Raw genomic sequence first — 23,566 nt, 5'->3', positions numbered from 1 at the left:
GAGAAGGCAGAGACATAGGCAGAGGGAGAAGCAGGCTCCTCACATCAGAGCCCAATGTGGGACTCGATCCCGGAACTCCGGGATCACACCCTGGACCAAAGGCAGACAGACACTCAACCACTGAGCCACCCAGGGATCCCCACAGAATCTTAACATATAATATACATATAGTACTTTTGTCCCAGAAAGAATCACAATATTTCTAAATGACTCAGAGTCTCATTTAGGCCTTTCACTCTATAGTAGACTTTACTTATTCTAGGGACACCTAAAACATCACCAAGCTATTATCAAAAAAGTCAGAAGATAATACACTTTGGTGAGGATGAAGAGAAAAGGGAACCCCCATGCACTGTTGGCGGGAATGTAAATTGGCACCGTCACCGTGGAAAACAGCATAGAGGTTCCTAAAAAATTTACCATAAATCCAGCATTTCCACTTCTGAGTATATATCCAAAGGCAATAAAATCACTGTCTTGAAGAGAGACTTACACCTCCACGTTCACTGTGGCTTCATTCACAATAGTCAAGATATGAAAACAACCTAAATGTCCATTGGTAGATGAATGGAGAAAGAAATACACACACACACACACACGGGAATATTATTTAGCCTTAAAAAAAGAAGGAAATCCTGCCATTTGCAATAAAACAGATAAACTTGAAGGGCATTATGCGAAGTGAAATAACCCAAGCACTGAAAAGAAAGAGACTGCGTGATCTCATTTATACATAGAGTCTTTAAAAAAATATTGAACTCCTGTGTGGTCTCATTTATCGGAGAAGGACAAACATTATATGTTCTCATTCATTTGGGGAATATAAATAATAGTGAAAGGGAATATAAGGGAAGGGAGAAGAAATGTGTGGGAAATATCAGAAAGGGAGACAGAATGTAAAGACTGCTAACTCTGGGAAACGAACTAGGGGTGGTAGAAGGGGAGGAGGGCGGGGGGTGGGAGTGATTGGGTGACGGGCACTGGGGGTTATTCTGTATGTTGGTAAATTGAACACCAATAAAAATAAAATAAAAAAAATACTGAATAAAAAAATATTGAACTCATAGTAACAGAGAAATGAATGGGACTTACTAGGTATTGCGGGTGAGGGATAAGCTGGTCAAAGAGTACAAACAATCAGCTACAGATGACTAAGTCCTGGAGACCAGCATGGTGACTATAGTTAATAATAGTGTACCGTACGCTTGAAATTTGCTGACAGTAGAGCTCAAGTGTTCTCACCACACACACAAAACAGGTAACTATGTGAGATGATAGATATGTTAATTAGCTTGATTGTGGTAATCATTTTGCGATGTATACCTAAACATCGCATTGCACACCTTAAATATATACAATTTATATCTGTCAATCATACCTCAATAAAGCTGAAAAAATAAAACATGAAAAAAAACTGCCCAGGTGTGCGGCATTGTCTACAACCATGCACTTCTGAAATACTATGTACAAATTATCTCTATAGACTAAATCATATTTAAAATTCAGTAGAATTTTCTTTTACAAGAATAATGTTCAGAAAATCCTTTTATAAGGCAACAGATGTTTTTAAACATCGTCTTCTCTATTTACCGGTTCCCTATATTGAGGGGTTGGTTGCTTACAAGCTCCATCTGAACATTCCAGTCCTTTACACCTTCAACTTCTTTTTCACTTACTCACCACTGGTGTGAAGGTTAAAAGTATGAGTATTATGTGTATTCCACAAGATAATGAGTAGACGTGAATATTATAAGCTCTTATTTTCCTCAGGCTTTATCTACCTCCACTCCTCTGTTTCCTGAAAGAAATATCCTCTTTGTCCTCCTCTCCTCTGGGCAATCATAATGGTGATTCCTCATTCTCCCCTCCTCATTTTTCTACTATATTCTCCTCTTTTCCACACAGGTTTGAACTACTGTCTGGCAAGCAACTGGGTATGGGAATTTCCATGTCACACCCCTTCCTGCCATACCCACACAGGACAGGGGCGTTCCCGCAAGGCCTGGACCCCTACCCTCCCATGCAGGTACGAAAGTCATCTGACAGAAACAACAACAAGAAACCACAAGAACCCAGAGAGGCATGCCCATTATCACAAGCCTGAAGGACCATCACATATGTGGCTAACAGCACTGGATAGGCCCCAATAGAGGCAGACTGTATTCATTTTCCAAAAAAAAGATTTATAAAATATTTAAATAAATCTACTGCCAATAAATATATGCTGCCTATGACACTGCATCAGCAACCATTTAGTATTACTTATCAAACATTTGAATGTGACTCAGTTTTATTACCTCTTCATGTTAATAAATCCGCAAATCAATAAAAAATTCTGTTGTCAGGACACAAGCCTCAATGATCAGTTACGAAAATATCTTTGGGAGTCTTTCCAACATTCAAAGAAACACTGCACCTTATAGCATTTGGGGCCATCTGTGGTGGGTGCCCCTCAGGCTAGGGAAAGCTGATGGCTTTAGTGAAAAGACTCACTGGGATGTGTGTGTCCAGCACTAGCCAAACATGAAATGGAAAACCAGAAGACTGCAAACCACACACCTTGGTTCTGTAACCTCTACAGAAGGCCGCATGCATCTCCACAGACCCATATCCCCCTGCAGGTGGATCACCTACAGTCTGGCCCCATGAGAAATCTTGTCCTCAGTCCCTCTGCCTTCCCACTCCTGGGTTCCTTGCACCAGTCACTTTGTGACAACACAGGCATGTCCCCTCACACAAAAAAAGGAGAGACACAGGAAGAAGACTCACCCACTGAGGACCACGATGAAGTCCATGACATTCCAGCCATTGCGGAGGTACGAGCCCTTATGAAAGATGAACCCCAGGGCCACAATTTTGATACCGGCTTCAAAGCAAAAGATCCCAATGAAATACGGCTCTGTCTTCTCCTGCAGGATGAGGAGCAGAGGTACCGGTAAGGGAGGGAATATGCTGCATCAGATGCAGACAAAGACACACCCCAGCCACCCTCTCCACTCTGATCATTCCTCTCTCCTACATGACACCTGGACATCTGCATGGGGCCAGCCGCAGGCACAGGTGGGAAGTGAGTACACTCACTGAACGACTCAGGGAGCCTCAGGGGAGCCAGCCACAGAGATGGATGGGTGTGGGGGGATCACACCCAAGCCAGACTTCTTCCCAGGTTGGATGACTGATATTTCTGGCTTGCCTTGGAGGAGGTGGCTTTTCCATCGCTGGCCTTCACTTACCCTGGAAGCTTAAGGGTTCTCACCTGCAGGTAATCAGGCTGGAACTGCTAATCCACACATTTGGATTTTAAGCAATTAGTTTGCCCTCTCTAGGGAGAACACACTGCACATGTGGTTCATTGCTTTAAGGAGAATATGGGCATAACATCTACGAAGTTCATCATCATGAATGCACATAAGCTTTGAGCATCCTTATCTCTTACTTCCAAAGTTCCTTAGGAAGGGAAGCGAAGTGGATGGCCCCTGTGCCTCCCCTTTCTTCTTGTCTGGCTGCCAAGTAATGTATACACAAGTGTTTGTGATGCCCTCAGAACTTCCAGGGAGTAGGAGTTAAAAAGGTCTTATCCTTATGAATCCCAATGAGGCTTGTCACCTGTCTATCCCTCAGCAAAGAAAAACTCCTCACAGAAACGTAGGGAAGGGTGAAAGGAAGGGGGCCAGGTGATAAAGCAAAGGAGAAGGGAACCAGGGAAGAGAAAGGACCAGGGTAAAGATGAGATGGAAGGAGGCACATACCAGTCTGCGGGACATCGGGGTCTTGTCATCCTCAGGAAGATGCTGTTCCAGGGCCAAGACAATGCAGTTGGCAATGATGGTTGCCAAAATCATGTACTCAAACGGCGTAGGAAAGATGAAGTTAAGGAACAGATTCACCAAAGAGAGGAATGCAGCCTCCAAGATGGCCATGCACATAAATCCGCAAACTTCATCAAAACCCATACGATGTCTGTGCAGGATGCATGATCTCTCTCGGCAAGCAGGCAGGCCGGGCAGTGGAGGGTCCTCAGCATGAGGAACTATAACCATTTCTGATGGGGCTCTCAACACAAAGCACTTTCTCCAAGAAAAGGAGGAATGTAGCCAACAAATGGTATAGTTAGAGATCTGGCTGGCACTCCAGACACTTAGGGAATTCAATGGCATAGCCGGGAGTAAGCAGGGCTGAAAACAAATGGAAAGAAGGAAGGGACACTGATGCAGTGGCAGGCAGGCTCCCGTTCTTCCCTGGCTTCGACTGCGGTGCTGGACGAGGACGCTTCAGCCAGAATCCAGCTGTGGCTGGCTGCTGCTGCCTCTGGGAATCACGGCGGGGGTCTCCTCCCCTAGAACCCCTGTTCAACTGAGTAGAAGAACCCTTGGAAAAAGAAGAATTCTCTCCATGTGAGCTCTCTTCTATTTCAATATCCAATTCAGAAAAATATTTCATGGGGTCAGGAGAAGCCTGCCTTGCCCCCCTCATTTTCTCCTAAGCTTCTTCACAGAGAGCAGAGAGACACATCAGAAGACTTAGTCCAGGACAGAAAACTCAGAGCGTCTAAGAACCAAACTACAAATGAACGGATAATGAATCCAGGCTTTTTTCCCATTGCATTTTTCTGCAGACAGATGAGGGGGCTCCCTGAGCCTTTCTGAACAACAGGACTGTGATTCAAGTGCCTGCATCCTGACCCCTGGAGGAAGGGGGTGCCACGAGCCCAGGGTGGGGGAGCAGGAGTGGGGAACTGTTAATAGAGGAGAGGGAATCACTGGTTTCCAGAGTCAAGTCATTCTGCATGGTGGCTTTCATTCCGTAGCTACTGCTGTGACAAACACAAGTGAGCTGATGCCACTGGTCTTGCCAAGCAACCTATGCTCTGGCAGCTTCTGGAAGCCAGGCAGGAGAAAAGAGTAGATCTGGCCAAGTGGAGGGAAGGCAAGGGACCATCCTCCCGGTCTCCCTGATATATCCAGGCCTGCTGTGTAGCCTGTAGGGCCTAGAGTTTTCCCCAGGGAGTACAAATCCTAATCAGGCCCCTGAGGCCTCCCCATCCCCATCATGGTATTGGCGTCAGTGGGAAGTGGGCATTCAGTGCATCTCTGCGGAAGGGCAGGGCACAGGGCACCTACATGCAGAGGTGGCATGTAGGAGATGTGAGCTGCCCCTCTGTTGCTCGGGCCCTGGTGCTGGAATGAGAGGCTGCAGCGGGTGAGACGGGAGCTGCACCGGAGCCTCCAGAGCATTTCATTCTCACTCCTCGGTGCCTGGTGCCGTCTCCTCCCCCTCACCATGCACCCACTCTCCTGCATGCTGCCCATCCTTCCTTCCCACACAGCCCCGGTGTTCACCCAGGACACACGCCCTAGGGACAGCTCTGCTGGCTTCTGCTGCTCTGTAAACGGGATGGGCTCAGAGGACTTCAGAGCCGACTCCCTGCCTCCACGCCCCACTGTGCTTGTTTAAACCATCCCAGTCAGAGGAGACTCTAAACACATGGATAGTCCCTCAGTATGCCCAGCCGTTCCTCCTCCTGCAGTCTCTCTAGGTACCAAACTAGGCCCCTGAGAGCTAAACATGCCAGCAGACACGCTCCACAGAGGCCCCTCTAGCATGCATGCCCACTTTCTTGGGACAAGCCCCTACCCACGACCCACCCAGGGCCACCAGCACCCACTGATCACAGAGGGTGGTTCCCCTCCTTCTCATCATTAGCCCTGGCCAAGTGTAGAGTGACCAGGGACCACACCAGGACCTGGTGTCCCATAGCCCTCAGATACCCAGAATCCCCCAGACCCAAATGGGAGCATGGAAGAAGTGGTGGCCCAGGCATCCAGCCATTTCCTGAGAACATGCTGACCAGCCACTGACAAATAGCAACAGAAGTAGAGGGCATTTAGGCACTGTTCCTAAAATGCAGGCCATGGGATGCTAGTACTATAGGAATTTGCAATCAAATAAATGGGGGAGAGCTGGAATTCAGGAAAGTGAGCAGGTTTCTCCCAGCAGGACTTCCTGCAGCCTTTAGTACTACTGTAAACAGTGCACACGGCCTCCCACCAAAGGGTGTGGGAGTGATACACAGCATTCCCTAACTCACTTCACCGTATCATCCTCTTATCAGAACACCTCTCCTGGGCAAGGAATCAGAGGAACGTTATTTGGGAAGCTCTGATACAAAGGCCAGATGTCACTGCTGGCCCCAAGGTGTGGAAGGAGGGCTGGTGCTCTGGCAGGAGGGAATCTAGTGCCTGAGCCACCTCTTGCCTCATCCTTACTCCTGGCAAAACTATTCACAGAGTGTGGGGCTCAGCTGCCCTTTGCCAAGGCTGAAGGTACCCGCCCCAAGTGAGTTCAGAGGAGCTGCTCAGTGGGTCTGACAAACCTAGCATGTGGCCTGGGAACCAGCATGAATGCTCTCGTACAAGTGGCAAACATCATGAGCTCTCATTGGTCTGCTCAGGTTCTAGGGTTGCTTTCTGGGGTTCAGGTTTCTTCCCCTGAAAACCTTCAAGTAATAACCACCAACTTCAAAGTTAACAGCTCATAGCTGCTGACTTGCAGGCATGACAGGTCATGGTAGCTGTATGCCCCCCAGGCCTTTCTCCCTCACATGCCTGCTTGAACTGTTGCAGCCCCTCTGAGGCATCTACTCCTTGCTCGCACTCCCACACCCGCATCTCCCTAGCCAGATCACTGAAGCATCCAACTCCCTACAAGGACCCGTCAGCTCACCTACTCAAGAATGTCCAGGGCTAGCTTCAGGAAGGTGTGGCCAGCACCACTGCTGGGGGGCTCAGGGCAGGTGAAAGACTCCTGGCCCCAGGTGCTAATGAACCCAACTTCCTGTGACTGGCCAGACATCCGCATGGCTGAGAATTCATGAGGTCTCAATGAATGGCACTGTCTAAAGCCCTGGAGGCCACGACTGAAAAGTGAGGGTTTGGTAACTCAGAGGTTCTGAGAAGAACCCACTGCCATGTCTTTCCCAACCCGAATCCTCTGCCTAAGGTCTGGTGTCTAAGGACCCATGCAGAGCAGCTGTCCCCAGGCTTGGAATTTGGAACCTGTTTAAACACACATATCCTTGGGAGGCATGTCCCTGTAGACCTTACAGCTCATCTCCACCTCAGGATGAATTCGCGTTTGGGGCAATGAAGAATGTGAGGTGAGATTTCGCTGCAGAAGAAGAGGTGAGACTATGGGAATCCGATGTATCTGTGGACTAGACGACAAAAAGGATGGTCACTGGGAAATCTTGGGAGAGGACATCCATTTCTGGCTGGAGCCCAACCACTCTCCCTTCCAGCCCTTTCCCTCCCCCCTCATCTCCTTCTCTTTCTGAAGAGAGTATGAAGAATGGGTGCCAACATCTTGGCACTTTTGCCTCTACCTGCCATGGGCTTTCTTGCTCTTTTCTGGTCGTATGTCAAGAGCACACTAAAACATCACCTCTGTGAAGGTTTCTCCCTGTGTCCCAGAGCTCTTTACATTGTACAATTTTATTATTTCTCCTCATTTGTCTCCCCCAAGAAACTATAGCTCAAAAGCAAGGATGTGTTCATGCTCATCTCTCCAATGGTGGTGCTTACCAGAGCCCCTGATACATGGTAGGAGCTGACTCAATGTTCACTGCAGGTGTGAATGAATGGGAGGCATCCCCTAGCAGCAGCTCCACTGAGGAGCCATCACAAGGGCTGCCCCATAATCACTCGCTCTGGCTCGGGCCTTGGGCTCCCGCCCCCCACCCCACCCTTGGGAGCTGACTCAAAGGTGCCACTCCCATTTCTTCTCATCTACCCTCATAACTTCAAGCTAAATGAACTTGGCTCTAAGGCTTGTGGCTCCACTATATCTCCCAAGGGAAGAGACTGGACTGCAAATAATGGCCCAGGGGCCAAGGGAATCCACCTCAGACTAGACAAAAGATGTGACCTGGAAAGGTCAAAGGAAGCTCCACGTTGCCAAGGCCTCAAAGGACAAGGCCCTTTGAGAGATGGTAATGGAAGACTGTCCAGGACTCTGATTCCTTCTGCCCAGGAATTCAGTGGTTCCCATTACATTCTGTGCCGGACACCAAACACATTTTGGAGACCTGTATCTCTCCTTGATGTCCAGACTGTAGTCGGAGATCTTGAATAAACAGAACTAGCAGGGCAGTGAGTGTGGGAGCCTAAGGGCAAGGGCTTTGCCTGTCCTATTCACCTCTGGACCCCTTATGTCCATCACACAATAGGAACCCAATAATTATCTCCTAATTAATGAATCAATTGATCGATAAGTGAATTGCATAGAGAAACCAGAGTCAGAGGTATCCTTGCAAAGGTATCTCATATTTTCTCCACACTGTGCACCCACTTGAACTTTTTGTACTAGACTTTGTGTACGCACATTAGCTATTCAAAAATAGAAACCAGCATGCATAGAAGATCCCTTTAACGTAAAAAAGATTTTTGAGAAAGGAGCAAAGGAAAAAAAAATCTGTCATGCTAGAAGGATAATGCATTTTCTTGGGATAGTAGGGTTACTTTCACTTTCTTTTCTACTCCTTTATGCATTGGCTTGAATGTTATAACAAGTATGTATTAATTTATAATTATAAAATCAATTAAAGCTATATGTTTTTGAAAAAACATAAACCAACACAATAAAACCGTCCCATCCTGTGGGTCATGGAAAGCAGCACAAGGTTTCTGAGAGGACCTTATGCAGGAGAACAAAGGGACCAGACCCAAGGAGGAAATGGCCACGGAAATGCTTTGAAACCTGCCAAGACGCCTCCTCTCCCATATCTGTCTCACTATCTGCTCACTCGGGGCCTCATTTCATCCACTTTCCTGGCAATCTCCCCAAACACCCCTTCACTCCTCTCTCTCCCTCTGAGCCGGTTAATGAGGACCTGTGTCGCTCCATCTCTCCCCTTCCCGTCTAGCAGCTTCAAGACAATCATTAGGGAAATGACAAAAATAGGTTCGCTTATTGATTTATCTCTTTTACCCGATGCTCCTTCCTTCCAACGGTTGACTTGTTTCCTTAGCAACACAGCTAATTTGAGCAGCACTACTTGGCCTGCACACCTGCCATTTGTTCATTTCCTTCCTGAAGCACAGAAAGCCAGGGCAAGGAAGAGGGCTGCCCTATAGGCCACAGTTGTGGTGCTGGCTCTGCTTGTCAATGAAGCCCTGGGGACCTGCCTGGGAGAGGAGCCCTCCTCATGCCCAGACCGGCAGAGCCTTACCTGCCAACACCTCTCAGGGGTAGATCTGCAGGCACAGGGATGGGATAGATTTAGGCCTCGAGCAGCACTCCTAGGATACTCCAGGAGAAACATGCATCTTCACTACCACCAGGATGCTGATCCTAGATCCCTTCTGCTCTCAGCTGTGTCTTCTCAGAGCTGTGACATCAGAGCACACTAAGGAGATGGAATGTACTCAGAGAGGCTGAAAGGCCACCAGGGAGAGAATGCTGTGCTCTCTCTGACTCCAGGCCTAATGGAGAATCCACTTTTGTGGGGAACAGCCTGTGGCCACTTCACACACTTCCTGAAAACTCCTGGGGGAGTCTAGAATAGCCCACAGTCTCAGGGAAGGCTTGGCTCAGCCTCCTTTACCTATTTCCATCCCTCAGCCCTGGGCCAGAACACTCTCTCCCTGCAAGATCTATCTCCCTTCCTCTCCTTCCATCCCAGCTGCCTATATTTGGGGGGTCTAATTCTAAAAGATGAAAGAGTCCTCAGAAGTTGGCCTGGGCCATTCTGACAAGTGGGATGTTACTTCAAAGACAGTCAGAGGGAAGGGGCCCTGCCTAATCTGTGATTTCCTCGAGCACCACACTAGAGAGACATTTTAAATATGAACGATAATGAAATGCAGCCATCCAAGGCTTCCACACTACTTTTTTTTCTATGAGAAAAACCAGAATCTTCCCAGAGACCTACAATGCAATGGAGAAATGTAGACTGGTAATGGTAAACCAGAGCTAGGGTTCCCACTGCAAAATGTGCCCCAACATGGCACTCAAGGCAGGGAAAAGCATTGCCATCCATTCCCACAGAACCAAATACGAAATACAGAAGGTTCAAAGTCTAGAATGACCCATGAATATAAAGTCCTTCGAAAACCATAAGGTGCTATACAAATACACAGTCATTTTTATTATTCTACCAAATTACTCTTTAAGCATCTGCTGTGACTCTAAGCTTTGGGATAAGCAACTGTTAGTGGTCACAGCCTCTGGGAGGGGGCTGGCTGGCTGCAACCGAGAGCTGACACTGAAGAGACCCACTGCAATAAAGAATTTAAAAAATATAAATATGGTAATGGGCCTCCAGGAAGACAGCAAAGACATTTGGCCCCAGAACCCCTAGGGAACATGGAAAGCACATCCAAATACCAGTCCCCAGGGGAGGATTTATGAAGCTGATGGCTCTGATGCAATCTCTCCCAGTGATTAGAAGGGGCATTAATCACACCCAAGGCCAGGGCTAAGAACAGGAGGGATTGAACCATCACAGAAGTCCGGCTCCAGCTCCTACAGACCCTGATGGAAATGCAGTGAGATCATGCTGGTGAGATCACATCCTCCTTGCCTGGGTTGCTAAGAACGATACATCTGTCCTGGAGGGACCAATAACATTGAAGAGACAAGCCCTTGTGCCTCAAACCCAGACGTGGCCAGAGCCACCACTATGATTTCCACCAAGTTGTCTGCACCCCTCCTCACCTTCTTTACCCTTCCTAGAGGCAGGAATAGCTGTCTCCTGGCCTGCTCATACAGGCCACGCATGCAGGTCTTCAACCCTTCAGATCAAAAAGAAAATTTAAACTGCACCCTGTTAAAACAGACCTGGGGCCAGCTCTCCTTCCTGCAGGGATGCCTTACTTTTTGTTCAGGTCATGGTATGGAAGTGAAAGCAAGTATGAGATAAAAAGATGAAGATCTAAGAGGGCCCCCTAATGCCTCTCCAGAAGCCTTCTCCTGCTCACCCCAACCCGCCCAGGTGAAAGGCCAGGTTAAGAGCTAAGCTGAGGTGCAAGGAACCTGGCTCAGAGGCTAATGTGCTCCTGGATGGGCTCCTTCCAGACTTCTTTGCACTTGCTCCTGCAGCTGACCTAGCAGAACAACGTAGCCCAAAGACTAATCCAGAAAAGGGAATAGACTGAAGGGTTGGCGTTCTGAGAGACTACAGATGAATTTTTCAATTTCCTGAAAGACAATGTTAATCATCTCAACTTATCAATGCATGAACCACTCTCATATCTGGAGCCAGTCACACCCTCGATTCCATTTCCTTCTCTTGTCTCAGTCCTTAATTTTAGGTTTCCAGGCCTCTGTCCTGGACTGATCAGCAGAGGCTGGACCACACATCCCCACCGAAGGTCAGGAGGACTCAACACCTGTGCTTCTCCACATGACAGAGAGCAGTGCAAAGGGTGAAAATCTGGAAATTCACGCAGTATCTCCTCCTCCCGCTCTGCCCCCATGACAGGAAAATGCACTGTTACCAAGCAGAGGAGAATGTGGTAGAAGGCTCTGCAGACTTCATGCTGTCCCATTTCACTAGCTCACCGCTTTCCTTATCACATTTTTTTCTTGCCACCCAACTTCGTCTTTAAAAAAAAAAGATCAGATTGAAAAACCAAACCCCTTTTCTTTTTTTAAAACAAAACAAAACAAAACAAAAATGTATCATGTGACTTCCAGCCTTAACATCAGTTTTTTAACTTTGGTTTCCATGGTGGTGGGATGCAACCTGCCATCACCATGACAACAGCTGCTTCTGTTCAAATTCACCATCTGACAGGCAGTCCTGAACACACATACACACCTCTCCCATTCTCTCTCTCGCTCGCTCTCTGTCAAGAAGATGGAAATGCCATTACACCTACTCCTAAAGACTTAAATCCTATGAATGAAAGACAAAGAAAGCAATATTGAGAATATAGCAAAGAGGCAAAGACCTCCCCTCCCCCAAAAGGCTCTCTCTTGCTTGCACAGGCCCACTGTTCTCCTATGGAAGTCAATAGACTCAGTTACTCAACAAAAAAGATCCCTAGCATTATCCTTTTAACGTTGGTTGTGAAGGAAGCCACATTCAACCTTCCACTGACTGCTATCAGACCAAAAAACTTTCCTAACTCCCATATCCCCGACTCTATACAAGATGATCGAAAAGAAGCTCACATTATTGTGAATTTGGCTAACCAATCCTGAGCTCAGCTCCAGACTCATCTGAGCTCCAATTCCAAGAGAATGGGGAGTGGCAGTCCTGAGGAACTAACAGCACCAGCCTTCTTCCTTCTTCTGCCTCAGTTTCAGTCAGGTGGATACGTCTTAACAAATCTACTTGGTACATGTCTGATTCAGTCCCAGGCTCAGAATACTGTCATTCAATACACAGTTTTGGTGATCAGGGGACAGATGATTGAACACTACAGCAAAGGGAAGAAAGAAAGTGGTAATATTAAAAGCCTCTGGAAGAAAACAAAATAGCAGCAGGAAAATGACCTGTTTCAGAAACCACAATCTGTGTTTTGATGCTACTCTGACAAATTCGAGCCCATCAAGAGTGCTGGCAGCAGCGCACATTGTAGGGAAAGAAGAATGTGGGCTGCCACCAGCAACCACACCCAAGACTATCCACTAACTTCACATCCACACTTGCTTCGTGGGGTGACACATAGTACCCGAATGTACAAAGAAAATGAAAAGGCTTTTATGCAAGAGTCCACAGATCATCTGTGAGAGAATTTTTGTTTTCCTTTGAAAACCCAGCAAGTGTACCCCAGTGTTCAAAGACACCCACTGAGCTTCCAAACCATATGAGAAAATGTTAAAGGCACTAAGGATATACAGCTTGGGAAGGGAAATTTTGAGAGAGATGGCATAGCTGTTTTCAAATATCTGAAGGACTAGCTTATAGTGTGGGCTAGGCACTAAGTCATCCTGGAGGGTAAGATCAAAGGGGAGAACAGCCACCCACAGGCAGATGTGTGGGGAGACAGAAGAGCAGCTTCACTCTTCCACAAGGGAATGGACGAGTTTGTTAAGAAGTCAGCTGAATGTTGTACTAATAAATGTTTAACAACCAGTCTCTCTAAAGGATGGGAAGCCCTGGTGTATAGCATTTGCCAGTTTCTGGAGTATAAATACTCCCTCCACAACTAATTTTAAGCTCCCAACTTGACAGTGTTGCAAAGATACACATAAGGAGCACGTAAGAGCTAGCCCTAGCCAGTTCCAACACACCACTTACTGCAAGTTCTATGTCTCCAGGAGACTTTTAAGGATATCGAGGAGGAGATTCTTGTATTTGATCACTGAACTGGATGAACACTTGTTCTAATGAAGAGTTAACAAATGGATAGGAAGCAACTTCAACGAGTCTTCAGTCGCTTGTTCAAGGGCCTTCTGGGTCACCATGACTCACTCTGTCCCTCACCTTCAAGCTGTCCACTTAGCTAGACCTGCATTCATGAAGTCTGAGCATCACCCTGATCAAAGAAGGCTGGCACCTGTGCAGCTGGATATGTGCCAGAAACAGCACAGGTGAATGGTTTGCCAGTGTCATGAGTCATGATACTTGATTAATCACCTCAATCTCTCAGGTTGAAGTCTGGGATACCCAGGGGCTCCTGCTATTTCACCATGGCCTGCAAAAGAACTGAGAGGAATCGGCCAATACACACGATGAAAGCATAAGAGACAAAAACATATGGGAGAACATAGGACATATGAGAAAGCATAAGAGAACAAAAACATATTAAGAGCTGAGCTTTTTACCTGAAGGAGGTAAAATCTCACCTCTCATTCTAGAAGATCATTGGATCTCGGCCTTGGCTGCACACAGAATGACCTAGGAAGCTTTTAAAAATTAAGGATATGGGTATCCTATCTCTAGAAATTCTGATTTGTCTCAGGTACCATCTGGGCACTAGCATTTCTAGAAGTTCCCACACTGATTCTAATGCAGCAAGGGTAAAGAATACTGCCAGAGATGCTGGAGGCCATGAAACCTAATGGTATCCTCAACTCAAGTGAGATAACAAAAGGAGAAACTAGACTCCAGGAAGCACAGAGGTAAGAACCGGAAGATGCCTTAGAGTTCTATTAACAGTCCCATTACTTTCATTTCACAGATGTAGATAACTGAGCTCTGAGGTGGAGGGAGACTTTTCCAGAGCCAGGACTACAAACCTTTCTGGATTCATAGTCCCACACCCTGAAAAGCTTAGGAATCTATTATCAGAACAGTCAATTAAACTCCCCGGTTTCTTGACTTGAACTGAGTATTCTAAAGGAAAGGGATCTTTTTATTTGAATTTACTTCCTCCATCTGCAAACTACTCAATTGTTCTCAAGAGCATATTTCTTAAGGTAGAGTCTGGATAGGAAGGGAACTTTCCTAAGGCCACTTAAGAGTCCAGAAAACATTCCAAGATAAGCGCTTGTGGGAGCATCCATTCTTCCATATGCTAAGACATGGCCTTGGTTTTTGACTGGGGAGAAGTCCATTACCTACTGAGTACAGTATTATCAATTCATAAAGTTGTCCAGCAACTCATAAAGGATTCTCTATAGCAACAATTTTTGGGAAAGGAGAACATTAACCATTGTTCTGAATCACTGCTTCCCATTCTCGTTGGATTAGTGCTGGTTGGCCTCTCTTGAATTAACCTTCTCTTATCCATTCCCACTCCTTAATTAAGTCTGTTCTTATTAATCACAATCCCTATGTCTAGCCTCCTATGCCCCAATCCAAGACAAACACAAAACACATACTTACTAATAAAATGATGAGAAGGGGCTAGAAGGAAGATGACTAAGCAGAGAAAGGGTACCAAGGAAAGAAAAAAGGAAATGTGATCAAAAGATCCCTGGACTTAAGAGTCAGGAGCCCCGGGTCCTAGTTCCTGCATTGCCATTTACTAAGAGTTTCTCTTGGGTCACTGTTACTACAATAAACTATTATTCTGTGGTGCTAACAGACAATAAGATGGGAAAATAGTAAAGAATAAAAGAGGAGTTATCTATTACTACAATTGAGAGAAGCCATCTTCAGTGAAGCTATTAAAGAGGAAATCTAACAATAACATCCAAAATGGAACTCCTGGCACACCTAGGAATACCTTGAAAGTGTCCAAAGCCAATGGAAATGTTTCTATATGTTCAAGGAGCTCCATTGCAAGCTGAGTTGGCCAAAAATTTCACTAAAAGATAGCTAGAATCTTCATAATGGTGGCCGGGGGTGAATGTAAAGCTGCTTTTCTATAAGTCCATTGTAAGCCTTTTCTACACTCTCTGTAAGAGTCTGAGAGTCTTCCATTGCCTTCCTGTCCTCCCAACTCCCATTTCCTTAAAAATCTGCAAAGGCAGAAGCATTCAGTAAGATGAAAGTTCAAGAAAGAGTCATTAAAGTTGACTCGTCCACATAATAACTTATGGGCATCCCAGGAAACAAGAGACTTCTTTGAGGGCTGGAAAAAAAAAAAGAAAATTGACTTTACATGCTAATATCGAAAGGAGAGGAAGAATTGGCATTTCCAAATCAAAGGTCCTCTGCAGAATGATGAAGTATGGCGGTGGAGCTTTTGGTGAAGGGAAAACAAAACAGCAAAATGCCCCAATTCCAACCCAAGCTCGCATTTCTATGATACACGGCAAGATGTCTCAGATCCATTTAATGATGACCATGATGATGAATCTCTGCACTTCTCCCATCTATTGATCCTTTACTCTTCCATGGGTTTAGCTTCATGCCCAGTGGGTGCTACAGATACAGGCAAGCAGTTCACAGTCATCCTAAAAAGATGCTTTGTTAGAGAAGAGTGCCTGCCTGTCTCTGGTATGACCTGAGGCAGGCAGTGTGCAACAATGGAAAGAGAGCAACCAGTAGAACTGGTGAGATCACATCTACCTGTAACCTTGGACTAATCATCTGTAGTATGAGAACAACAATGTCCACTTCAGATGGAACTAAAGGATACATACGTCTCTAAAACACATACAGAATGTCACACAACAGGCATTTATTAAAACCATACTGAGGAATAGATTACTCTCATATTATACAAAAAATATATATATATGAAGGTAACAGAAAGGAAAGATGACAAGCGTTATGACTATGCAGGATTGTTCTGAAACCAGCCTCTTTCACAGTGGAAGTGTGTATAGCTGTTGGGACAGTTCTCATTTCCCACAATCTATTCCTTTGCTTTGCCCTTTTGAGCTTGTCTACTGATATTTGTAACAGTCTAAATGAGCTCAGGCTTTGTGAGCCTTTGCATTCAGGGGTGGGCATCTGTTACTCTATAATCATCACCAGGGAAAGAGGTTACTCAGAAAATATGTAACATCTTCACCTTGGGTGGGGGGGAGGCAGACAGTGATCCCCAAAATAAATAAATATATACATACATAACTCTCTTTGAGAAGGGAGTGCTATTTTGCCAAAAGGCTCAGATCCTCTAAATGTATATGGGCCCATATTCCCCAGACCTGCTCCCTCCTTGTGTTACCACACCCACCCACCCATCCCACCTCCAGACAAGCCCACGCCCTTCAACTGCTCCTCATATCAACAGATCAGGAGAACACATGCATCCTTGTAACATCCATATGGCTCAGTTATTCACAAACACATGCAAACACAATCCAAAGTTAGCAGAGACAAGAGGCAATTCCTTTAATATTTTTTAGGTTCACTCCTTAATTTCTTTCAAATCTTTCACCTGGTTTCCAGAAGCCAAGTAGTAAATCATAGTTCTCCACTCCCATCCACAGCTGTAGCCAGTGCCCTCAGGGAAGACGTCCTCCAGTATCCTATCTGACTAGGATAGGATACCTTCATCATAATACCTTCATCAAACTCATTAGGCACCAACTCATGGAGGTTCCTCCTCCCTCACATCCCTCTAACTCTTATAGAATCTTCTTCCACAGTTGATGGAGTTCAATCCTTCTCTAACAGAACAGAGATGGAGACCCAGAATACTCAGAAACCCAAACAGATCAGGAGTAGTTTGCCAGAAGGCCAACAACCCCTGAGAAGGAAATCTGCTCAGAGGCCAAGGTGGGACTCTAGGACAGATCCTTCCTCATGCCATCAATCTGGCCATCTGAAACTCATGGCTATCATTTTTGTACAAACAAAAATGAAATTCGCTGTGTTTATTTAAGGCTGAGGGTTCTGAAGATCTGATCTGCTTTTATGAAAAGTTTCCTGGGAGAATCCCACATCTTATTGCTCCTGAAGATACCTTTTCTGGGTTATAAATCCAGATGTATCCTTGGGGATAACATCAGTGTAAAATTGGTATTAGAAATATACAAAGAAAGACAAATTTTGATGCAGATATTTTAAAAACTTAACTTTTTAAAATTTTTTATGATAGTCACACACAGAGAGAGGCAGAGACACAGGCAGAGGGAGAAGCAGGCTCCATACACCGGGAGCCTGACGTGGGATTCGATCCCGTGTCTTCAGGATCGCGCCCTGGGCCAAAGGCAGGTGCTAAACCGCTGCACCACCCAGGGATCCCCTTTTAAAAACTTATCTTAGAGAAAAGGTAAACTCAGTAACTTTGAGATGGGAAATGAGGCTCCCGGGAAGACCATCTAGCTGCAGTGGTTGAGAGCCCAAGCTCTGAGCCAGGCTTCCAGCTTTCACTTGCTGTGTAGGTGGGCAAGGGAGTTAACCTCTCTACACTGTAATCCCCACACTGTGGATGTGGAAAAAAGAACACATACTTAACTTTATAGAACTGCCACAAGGAATCAAGGCAATAATCTGTGGGACAAACTAAGCACAGTAATCTGGCACCTCATAAATACTCAATAAATGTTAGATATATCAACACTAAGGCTTAGCATTAACATTTATCATGTTTACAAACAGCTTCCAAATACATTATTCTTGCAAGATAGGTGAACAGAGAAGGTGATTTCCCCCTCACACCTGAAATCTCTGAGGCTCACAGAGGTTGCAAAACCAACACAAAGTCACTTACATGGTACTGACGGTGCTCAGGTTAAAACCTGACAAGAGTCAGAAAAAAGGATGGGGCACCTGGGTGGCTCAGTGGTGGAGCATCTGCCTTTGGCCAGGTTGTGATCCCAGGGTCCTGGGATCGAATTCCACATTAGGTTCCCCCCAGGGAGCCTGCTTCTCCCTCTGCCTATGTCTCTGCCTCTGTGTGTCTCTCATGAATAAATAAATAAAATCTTTTTTAAAAAACGAGTCAGAAGAAAGGAGATGGTGTTATTAGAAGAATGCTTAACTGCAGAGATTTAATGTTGATTGACCCAGAGTTAACCAAATCCTAACAACTAAGCTGTAGTCACGGCTTATTACATGCCAACATTGTTCTAACATTTTATGTGTGCTATCCCATCTCATCTCAAAAATGTTATATAATACACCTTATAGGTAAAATTCCTATTTCCATTTTATGTTTGAGAAATCTGAAGCACAGCAAGGTTAAATAGTTTCCCTGAGGCACACAGCTAAAAGTTGTGGAAATGGCACCAAGATTTGAATCCAGAGACCAGCTTCTTAACCTTGACACTCTAATGCTTCCAAGCAGGGACTGGTACATCCCAACAGTAAGGTGAAGATTTCACCAGCCGGGCAATGGACTAGATGATGTCTAATATCCCTTTGCCTGCCGAGATTCTAGGCTTCGACACTTCTATTTTCTAGTAAAGAAATAAAATAGTGTCTAAGTGAGTCTCTGAAAATGATATTTTAGTGTGGACTTTGGAGAAAGTGGAACACTATATCCTAGCCTAAAATAGACATGAAATAGTCATAAAAGCATGTATTGATTCAGCAAAGCATGTGACAAGGATATCTTGCATAAAATTCTTACTGAATAAAGAAATATAAGCTGGCTAAAGAATAGTGCAGAAAAGCTGAACAGTCATTGAGCACTGACCAATGCACTAATGACAAGCGGAAGGGAGATCCCCAATCCTAACCACATTTTTATCAGTTACTCAAATGGAAGTATAAAGCACATGCTTATCCAGTCTGCAGATGATGTGGAGCTCTGGATAGAGAGCTCACTCATTCAACAGCAGAGTCTGAAGACACCATATAGTAGAAATCACTTAAATCTTGAAGTTAAACCATTCGGGTTCGAGCTCACTAGTGGTGACCTTTGGCAAGTGATTTAATTTTCTATAGTCTCAGTTTTTCTATATTTTAAATGTGGATATTATTTATCTCACTGGATTATTGTTTTATTTAAATGCAGAGAGTCTTGGGGCACCTGGGTGGCTCAGTCAGTTGGGCCTCCAATTCTTGATTTGGGCTCAGGTCATGATCTCAGGATTGTAAGATTCAGTCCCACATTGGTCTGTGCACTGAGCATGCAGGCTGTTTGGTATTCTCTCTCTCCCTCTCCTTCCCCCGCCCCTCTACCCCCGCTGCTCTTATATACACATACACATACACACACATACACACACACACACACACACACACTCGGGCATACACTCTCTCAGATAGATAGATAGAGAGATGGATGGATGGATGGATGGATGGATGGATGGATGGATGGATGGATAGATAGATAGATAGACAGACATATAGAATGCAGAGAGTCTTAAGTTTGGTGAATACTCAATGAAAGTTAGTTCCCTGTCCCCACTTGCAAAGGATCTCTATAGGAAGGACTGTTGCACCAAAAGGAGATAAAATGTACTTGAAATAAACACTGAGTCCTGAATTTAGACTCAAAAATTAAATTGAGAACAGAGTGAAAGAAAACTAACTCTGTCATCAGTTTATATAAAAGATTCAGGGTTTATAGCTGACTATGAGAGATCTCAAGTCAGACATATAATGCCACTTCTTTAAAGAAAAAAAGCTAAAAAATGTTTTTTAATTTAAACAAAATGTATTAAATGCCAGTGTTAATAAGCACTGATCTATGTTCTAGTAATTTAAAAACTAATAGATACTGTCCACTGCCTTCCAGGGATTTAAAACCAGTACTAAAGCTAAGTGGTAAGTGTCAGAATAAAGTAATAAACCAGGTGCCATATGAGAGCCCAGAGGAGGGAGTTGGTCTTACTCTGCCAAGAGAAATCAAGGAAGGCTTCAGGAAGGAAGTGACTAATGAGTATAGTCTTGAAGTCAGGAAGTCAGGGGGAGAGAGAAAGCACAGAATCTGGTGCCTTTGGACATTAGTAGCCCATTGGAACAGTTGAAAAGAAAGTGATTATTGTGGTTCAGGCAGTTTGCTACCATGTGTAGAGTAGAGCATGAGAAGCCCTGGACACCAAGGTAGGGAAACCTTGCCCAATTACAAAGCAAACAAATTACAGAGCTCAGACAGGAACTTAGGCTTCTTGACTCATTATCTATTCTTTCTACCTCTCCTGTCCTATACTGTAGACACTAGCTATAGTATGTAGCTATTTAATTTAAATTAATTAAAATTACGGGATGAGTACTGGGTGTTATTCTGTATGTTGACAAATTGAACACCAATAAAAAATAAATTTATTAAAAAAATAATAATAAAATAAAAATAAAAATTAATTAATTAATTAAAATTAAATACAATTTAAAATTTAGTACTCAATCACAAAAGCCACCTATGAAGTGCTTAAAAGCCACATGGGGCTACAGGCTACTATATTAGCACAGATAAAAACATATCCATCATCACAGAAAGTTCTGGTCTATGGCACTACTCAAAGCCATAGGACCTTAAGTTAATGAGAAGTGGACTGGGTTTGTATTGCTTTACAGAACAGAAACAGGAAAAAAAAAAAAAAACCAAGCAGGTGGAAGCTATAAGGAAGACTATTTCAATGTCCTACACCTTAACAACAAGAGTACCCCATCACTGGAAGCTTGATGGCCACCCATCAGGCTAATGTAGAAAGAGCTCCTGTATTGAATTAATGCTCTTTGGATAGAATGCTTGCATTTTACCATGGCAGTCTGGCTGATGCACTAGTGCAAACACATCTCACTAGCTCCTTCACACAGAGTTCCTGTCATACTTGTATCTAAGGGATATGATGCTGGATTGGGAGTAACTATGCCTGATGGTTCAGCATTTCAACATCCCAGAATGTGAGAATTTTCTCTTTTTAAAAGATTTTATTTATTTATTCATGAGAGACACACAGAGAGAGGCAGAGACATAGGCAGTGGGAAAAGCAGGCTCCCTGTGGGGAGCCTGATGCAGGACTCGATCCCAGAACCCTGGGACCACGACCTGAGCCATAGGCAGATGTTCAACTGCTGAGCCACCCAGTTGTCCCTAAAATGTGGGAGTTTTCCATCATAATCAGCATGGCAATCTAGGGACCCCCCGAAAATGAATCCAAATTATATGTGTATTTTTTTCAGGAAAGATGGGTGCCCAGCACCAATCAGATTTCAATAAGATTTGTGATCTCAATATAGAAAACAAATAAACTGTACTGGAGGGACCTGGCAATCCCTGTACTCTAAAAAAAGTCATCTGGATCATTGAGATGGCCACTCAGGTCATCCCTGACTCTAAGGTTCCATAGCGGAAGCATCTAAAGACAATCACCCTGCAACAGAACAGTTTCAACTCAAGCATCTCCTGACCTTGATCACTGAGAAAATAGATGGGACAGGTATAAAAGGACATGGAAACAACCCAAGGCACTAAAGTTGCAGAATTCAGTCAGGTCGGGAAAGAAAGAAGAGAATCTGTCAAACTCTTCCTGAGATGACCATTGGTAACTCTCTTGTAAATCTTAACGGCTCATTTTCAGTGACAGCCAACAGAAACAAGCACACCCAGTCAGATGTGATACCAGTTTGCCAGCTGGAGAATTTGCCCAGCAAATCCAAAGTTTGCTGAGCTATCAATCCATCTTAAAAATTATGACTTTGTTCTAATCACCACCTGGCAATGCGACAACTGTCCAGAATTCATCTCCAGGTCCTAGAGTATTTCTAAAGCTAAAAGGACTGATTTCTAGAACAATGCAGGGATTCTTTGGTTATCTGGTGTAGCTAGCTTTGATTAATTTGACAAAATTTAACAAAAAAAGTGATAACTATTCTAAATAATCGATGTGGATTATAATTTGTAAACACTCTGAACACAAGAAAATGCACACACCATTCAAATCATGTCAAACACAGTGTAATGAATCCTTCATTGGTGATATTCAGAAAACACTATGGCATTTTGTGGTGCCTAGGGGCCACTGGAACCAATCTGAATTGTTATTACACTACAGATCTCTGGATGCCAATTAATAAAGAATTATGTATAATAAAATGCCAGAAAACAAATACTGTGTGCTTTTTTCACTATCTGTGTTGGGTAATACAGAAACTGGAGTGAACCATAGCATGATCGTGAAATAGATCATGGTTGTTTTTTACAACTTCCAAATTCCCATGCAATGACCCCACCAGCCATCTAGTGTCCTCACTACCTCCTCGCAGCCTCCTCTCCCCACCCCACAGCTACCCCTGGTCCTATAGGTCCAGGTCAGTGCAACCCTAGGCATATAAGAGATACTTCACTGATGCTTTCCGTTGACCAATAGTAACCACTTAATTAAATCATCTAAAAAAAATTGTACCGGATGCTCAGTGTGAGCCAGTATTGCACTAGGTGTGGAAATTAATTAGGGGCATGTCCTATGCCGGTTCTCGGAGGAGGCTGCTTTCAATTATACGGTGTTAATGCCACGTAGTAGCTATGATATCCCTGCTCCCAATATCATCTGCATTTTGACAGAGAAATCCTGAAGCCTCACTACCTGAACCCAAAGATAACAGCAAGACTTCAGGCTGAGAGATGAGAGAAATTTGGGTTGGAGACTCTCCTCAGTGATTTGCAAAACCGGCCTTCTCTGAAGGCACTGCTGGGCAGATAATGAAATCATGCCCAACAGTGGTTCTCGGAGTATGGTTTCGAGGACGGCAGCATCAGCATCACCTTGGAGCTTGTGACAAATGCAAATTCCCGGGCCCTGCTTCAGACCTACTGAATCTGAAACTCTGGCAGTAGGGTCCAGAACTCTGTATTTAATAAGTCCATTCCATAGATTCTGAGACCCACTAAGCTTCAAAGAACCAGTGATGTAGATGAAATGGGCAGTGCATATGTATGACTTCAGCACAAAGAAACTGAGGAATTAGCCTTGATGCTGATGTTCCTTCCAGTCACCTGCTAGAAGGAACAGTCACTGACAAAATAGTAGCAAAACAATTCCCAACAGCACACAGCTGGAAATTGCCAGGACGCTGGTGAGTGACTGTTGAAAATCCATTTCATGCTTTTTGACTCTGACCAGCCCCATGAGACGATGGTGTGGAAATTGAGAAAGAGGCACCGAAAGTTTGAAACACTTCAAACATACAGCCACATCGAAGATTGAGAAAAGCTTATGAGGGCTAGTTTTCCTTCCCGTCCCGGTTTTCAGAGCCTCTTCTCTGGGTGGATGAGCCACACACAGTGCCTTGCATCTCAGCCACAGAAATTACCAGAGTCTGATTACCACAAACCTCAGTTCTTGACATTAACCAGAGCGTTTCTTCCTTTCCCCTATCATCTGC

At 44.6% G+C, this 23,566-nt stretch overlaps 1 protein-coding gene across 13 annotated transcripts in view; it reads right to left on the bottom strand.

Moving 5' to 3' along the window:
- Positions 1-23,566, bottom strand: part of CACNA1E (calcium voltage-gated channel subunit alpha1 E) — a 382,029-nt gene that overhangs the window by 280,497 nt on the left and 77,966 nt on the right. For all 13 annotated transcript variants that reach the window (XR_005361978.1, XM_038542200.1, XM_038542209.1 and 10 more), the window contains exons 3-4: positions 3,750-3,855; positions 2,770-2,909 (exon numbers count right to left, since the gene is read on the bottom strand). Coding sequence is in view for 12 of the 13 variants with exons in the window: in XM_038542200.1 (XP_038398128.1) it covers positions 2,770-2,909; positions 3,750-3,855 (246 nt within the window). In the remaining variant the exon portion in view is untranslated. The remainder of the gene's footprint in view (positions 1-2,769; positions 2,910-3,749; positions 3,856-23,566) is intronic.

This window comes from Canis lupus, chromosome 7 (assembly GCF_011100685.1).
Source record: "Canis lupus familiaris isolate Mischka breed German Shepherd chromosome 7, alternate assembly UU_Cfam_GSD_1.0, whole genome shotgun sequence".
Taxonomy (NCBI): Eukaryota; Metazoa; Chordata; class Mammalia; order Carnivora; family Canidae; genus Canis; species Canis lupus.
The sequence above is the reverse complement of the archived record's forward strand: the minus strand, read 5'-3'. Positions and strand labels throughout refer to the sequence as shown.